We start from the raw sequence: 5000 nt of genomic DNA on the forward strand, positions 1-5000 counted from the left end.
TTTGCTCCTGTTACCATCACATCTGTATCAATTACTTTCGCATCCTAACTGATGCAGCTATCTGTCTTCGCATTCTGAAGAGATTTACTTAAACCAGTAAATCGAAACGATCTTAAAGGCATACCAGCGAAAACCACGTGTTTCCCCTTGTTATTACATCTATTTTCTTCTCCTATATAACCTAAACCACGGTGTACCAACCGAACCACCTGCTACCGTGCAATCTTACAAAAGACTGTACCTACCCAGGTAATAACCAGGAGCGACTTTGAATTTAATTATCTCTTAGATGTATCAAACCCCTCTAACTGATACCGACACAATATCTATATGTATGTATGTATATATATATATATATATATATATATATATATACTACAATATAATATAATATAATATAATGTAAATATGTATATACATATGTGAAGGCGCATTACTCAGAGGTTAGAGCATCGAGCTTACATTCTTGAGGTTGTGAGTTCGATTCCCGGACCGGGCTGCGTGTTGTGTTCTTGAGCAAGACACTTTATTTCACGCTGCTCCAGTTCACGCAGCTGTAGAAATGAGTTGTGATGTCACTAGTGCCAAGTTGTATCAGCCTTTACCTTTCCCTTGGATAACATCGGTGGCGTGGAGAGGAGAGGCTGGTATACATAGGCGACTGCTGGTCTTCCATAAACAACAGTGCCGGGATTTGTGCCTCGGAGGGTAACTTTCTAGGTGCAATCCCATGGTCATTAATTACCGAAGAGGGTCACCATTTCACATACATGTGCATATGTATGTGTGTGTGTGCATATGTACGCATATATATGCATGTCTATTTATCTATCTATTTATTTACTTACCACTCTCTCTCTCTCACTCACTCACTTTCTCTTTCTCTCTGTATATATATATATAACTATATTTAACGTAGACAAATGATATCTTGGAATCGTTTGGCAATGCAAAAACAATACTGAATTGGAATTCCAGCCGATTTGGGAAATTGACTGAAATATTCTTCGACGAACGTGGAAAAGTCAAACGAGGTAGGAAAAGTAATTTTGAAATCTACTTTATCTTGATTATCTGTTAAAATGAAAACGAATATGTATAACCTTTTCCTTTATCTTTAAATTATTTCATTGCTTGGACTGTGGCCATGATGGCGCACCGCTTTGAAAGGTTTCATCGAACAAATCGACCACAGTATTTATATTTTAAGTCTGTTAATATTCTATCAATGCCTTTTGTCGGAATTTGTAAATTACGGGTACATAAACAACCGGTGGTGAGGAATACATAAACCCAAAGACAAGCACAGACACACACTCATATGCATACGATGAGACTTCACGTGGTGTTCATCTACTAAGTTTATTCACAAGGCACAAGTCGACCTGAGGATGTGGTGGAAACACTTTCCCAAAGTGCCACTGAACCCAGAATCATGTGCTTTCATCAATTGTAGATATATTTATATATATATAGGCAAATCAAAATCAAAAACAAAAACTGGAAGAACAACAAATGCCGAAAGGAGTACACAGTGAATGTATTAAATTCACACTCAGAGAAAATTTAAGATGTTAAAAAAGAGAGGGTATGACGTTTCGAACATGGCTCTTCATCACAAAAACGAAATAGGAAAATGTTTGGAGAGAAGGAAAATAATACTCCAAAACCCGTGTTGTTACATGGCTGAAAAATAACAGACCGGTTTTTAATTTGATCATTCGGTATTTTCAAAGAATATCTAATCTTTGTAAGTAACAAGTAATATCTAAAGAAGCTTGTCAGTTTGTGTCATGGTCCTAGCGGATAAAATGGAAAAGGCGATGCTCCGGAGGATGGCGAGTAAGATACACTGGAACAGCCACTCTGACCCACGGGGCTCGCACTCGTGGATAGCCATCAGTAGCGGTGAGCAAGGATGGGGTCCGTGGGTCTTGAATGCTGAATGTTTCCACCACCACAGGCTCAACCACAAACCGATGCGTTGACAGTTTACCCTTCTCGGCTTGATGAGTAGCAAAGCCTATGCTGGTAGCTGAACACGCCAAATTGCCGTTGGACAGTGTATCACAGTATGTGACATTCCAGATGAGGGGCTCCACCACAATGGAACGGGAGAAATGTCATACCGTTAGAATTTTTATCGTCCGCTCGGTCTAGGCTCACGAGATCAAACTGGGAAGGGAAGCCTGCAGCGTCTAAATCATGCTACGAGCGTACTGAGAGCAGTATACGGTGGAAGGCGGCCAGAACTATAATGGCATGAAATAAATGGTGGCCGATTGGAAACATATCAGACGGAGCTGGCCAACTCGTCTGAAATCATACGTCACTGGATGGTGTCCCGTTTGGTTTGGGGAGAAGCCTTCCATAGAGGGAAGAGGAGGATGGACGTCCGCAGAGTGGAGGCCATTTTTAATTATTATCTTTTTTTTAAAGCCAAATCAATCCAAGATATGAAAATAATACAAGTTGATTGTTTTACCTGGTTTTTCAGTAATTCAGGGTTAGCTCTACTTCGGGAAATGTAGGGCTAACCCTGAAAAGGAAAAAGAAGTCATCCAACAACACTTTTTCGCCAAAGATTTCCTGAAGAAGGAGACCTGACCCTGAAATATTGAAGTATTATGTAAAACCATCGACCTGTAGTATTTTATAACTTGCATTTTTGGGGGTGGTGGGGGGTTTAAAAGAATAATGATATTTAAAAACGGCCTCTACCCTACGGATGTCCATCCTCCTTTGCCCTCTATGGACGTTCTCCCTCCCAAAAACAAATGGGTCGCCAATGCTTTATGCAAAATATACTACTCACACACACACACACACACACACATACACGCATATATATATATATATTATATATATATATATATATATATATATATATATATAATATATATATATATATATATATATATATGAATGTGTGTATGTGTATATGAGTGGATGTGTGTTTAGACGTAAACCCATCAGTTAAAAACGGTTTTTGTTTTAGACATCAACCTAGATGAATGAAAGAAATATTTGATTGAAATACGTACTGGGTTCAACATGACCGTCCATAATCCCTGAATATGGTGTCTCCAATGAAGTTGTAATCCATTAACTGAAAACATCAAAAGAAAAATGCATGGACAAAGGAAAAATAGGTCTTATGTATCACATATGGTACACAGGACAAACAAAGCGTTAAAACAGTTATTTGTATACTTATTTCACTTCTCAAACCTTTGTTGTTATTACTTCTCATTTCACCAATATTAAATTGTCTGAATTTTCTTTTCATTTCTGTCACATCGCATCTTTTGTCGATTTATCAACTTTGAAATGTATGCTAATTTAAAAATTAAATTAATTTTGTTCCGTACCTATCTCTGTATTGTAGCCGTCATTTGCGAGTATATGTTGGAAAAAAGCCGGCTGATTAAACAAAATCAAAATGAGAGTAATTTTCACATATTTTATGCCTTTTTGAAAGAAGATTTATCGCGATACAAAATTACAAAAGAAACAGATTACAGGTAAGGCATGTCTTTTCCTCCCGAATTTGAAACGCTTCTTTTGAATTTCTATCGAAAGCTGCAGGACTTTAAATTACTCTATCTTGGTACGCCGTCCTATCTTTCAGTGTAAACAGATTACATGTTCAGGACATTGTTTTCCAATCTATTTTTAATTGTTGGAGCATGCGACATAGTAGTTTCTTTTGTAACAAGAGATTTCAATTCCTTTACTGTTTTTGCTTAACCCAAACTTAGCACTAACCAGGTCGGTACAGATCGACCCGAATCGAAACGACTTATGATCAAAAGCATTCGACGCTTCCTCATTATTTTTAAAGTCTTTCAAAGTAGAAAAGGAATTCTAGTCAGCCAAAACTGCGCACGTCATAAATACTAGCAGAGCTATCTTTGGATTTTGTCCCTTTAATGCTGACAAAATAAATGCCAACAACATACTGACTCAATCGAATACATACGCCTCGTCCATCCCGTATATCAATTGACTTCGTAGAGCAACTTATGGAGATTCTATGAAAACTTACATTCGTGTAGAAAAAGCAGCCAACTCTCGCTCAAATCCCATCCTACTGTGTTGTATCATATAATCCTATATAAATCATGTCTGAAAAAAAGACATGGGATAGTCCAGGTTGTGATGCTTATGATGATAAGTTTACTTGAACAAAACTAACCTGAAAGTTAAACAATAGTATCAACAATTGCTTTTGTATCCGAGGAAGAGGACTCATTTTTTTCCCCAAGTCAACGTAAAAATTTCATTCGAGTGAAAGATGTTGAAGTGGTAAAAAAGAATAAGCGAATAGGATGTCACGCAACTCCACCTTACTTCTCCTATAAATAAGTACAATTTTATCTGCTTTCTTCTATATATTTTAGTTCAACTATTTGTTTAGATTGTTTGTCAGGGTTACAGTTTAGTTTACTAGAATAGGAAAATTTTTCTCCTAAATGCGAGTAGTCTAATGGAATCCTGCAGACTGCAGAATAATAAACTAACTTTATTTCTTTCTTACATTTGGACAATTATTTAAACCCTACTTTGTCTTTAATTTCTCAACAGAATATTTTCATATCCTCATCCACATGATCAACCAACGACTTACAAGAACATCATCAAAATTTTAAAGGATTTAAATTTCGAGAAAGAGGTGAAAATATGCTTCGTTATTGCGTTTGGTGTGCAAGATTCTTGATGTGAACTCGTGTGTTGAAACGAATTTTGTTGTATTTTGGGAGATACATCGCGCCAATAATAAACACATGCAATGGCTCAATTTCACTCATTTATTGTTAGTCAATTGATAAGCTATTTAACCAACCAACTAATCGATCGCTTGCTTAATCACTTAGTTAAACAATCAGTGGAGGGGTGAGGGCATGTCACTGATGAGGTCGAGAATGGCAATGAAAGGACTTTGACAAACAACTGATTGATTGTTTAACTAACTAATTAAGCAAGCGATCGATTAGTTG

The 5000-nt window shown here is 36.9% G+C and overlaps 1 protein-coding gene across 1 annotated transcript in view; it reads left to right on the forward strand.

Moving 5' to 3' along the window:
• Positions 1 to 5000, forward strand: part of LOC115212970 (chitin synthase chs-1-like) — a 149455-nt gene that overhangs the window by 48891 nt on the left and 95564 nt on the right. Inside the window, exons 4-6 of the mRNA XM_029781832.2 lie at positions 920 to 1034; positions 3389 to 3524; positions 4588 to 4675. Coding sequence (XP_029637692.1) covers positions 920 to 1034; positions 3389 to 3524; positions 4588 to 4675 — 339 coding nt within the window. The remainder of the gene's footprint in view (positions 1 to 919; positions 1035 to 3388; positions 3525 to 4587; positions 4676 to 5000) is intronic.

Source organism: Octopus sinensis, linkage group LG6, assembly GCF_006345805.1.
Source record: "Octopus sinensis linkage group LG6, ASM634580v1, whole genome shotgun sequence".
Taxonomy (NCBI): domain Eukaryota; kingdom Metazoa; phylum Mollusca; class Cephalopoda; order Octopoda; family Octopodidae; genus Octopus; species Octopus sinensis.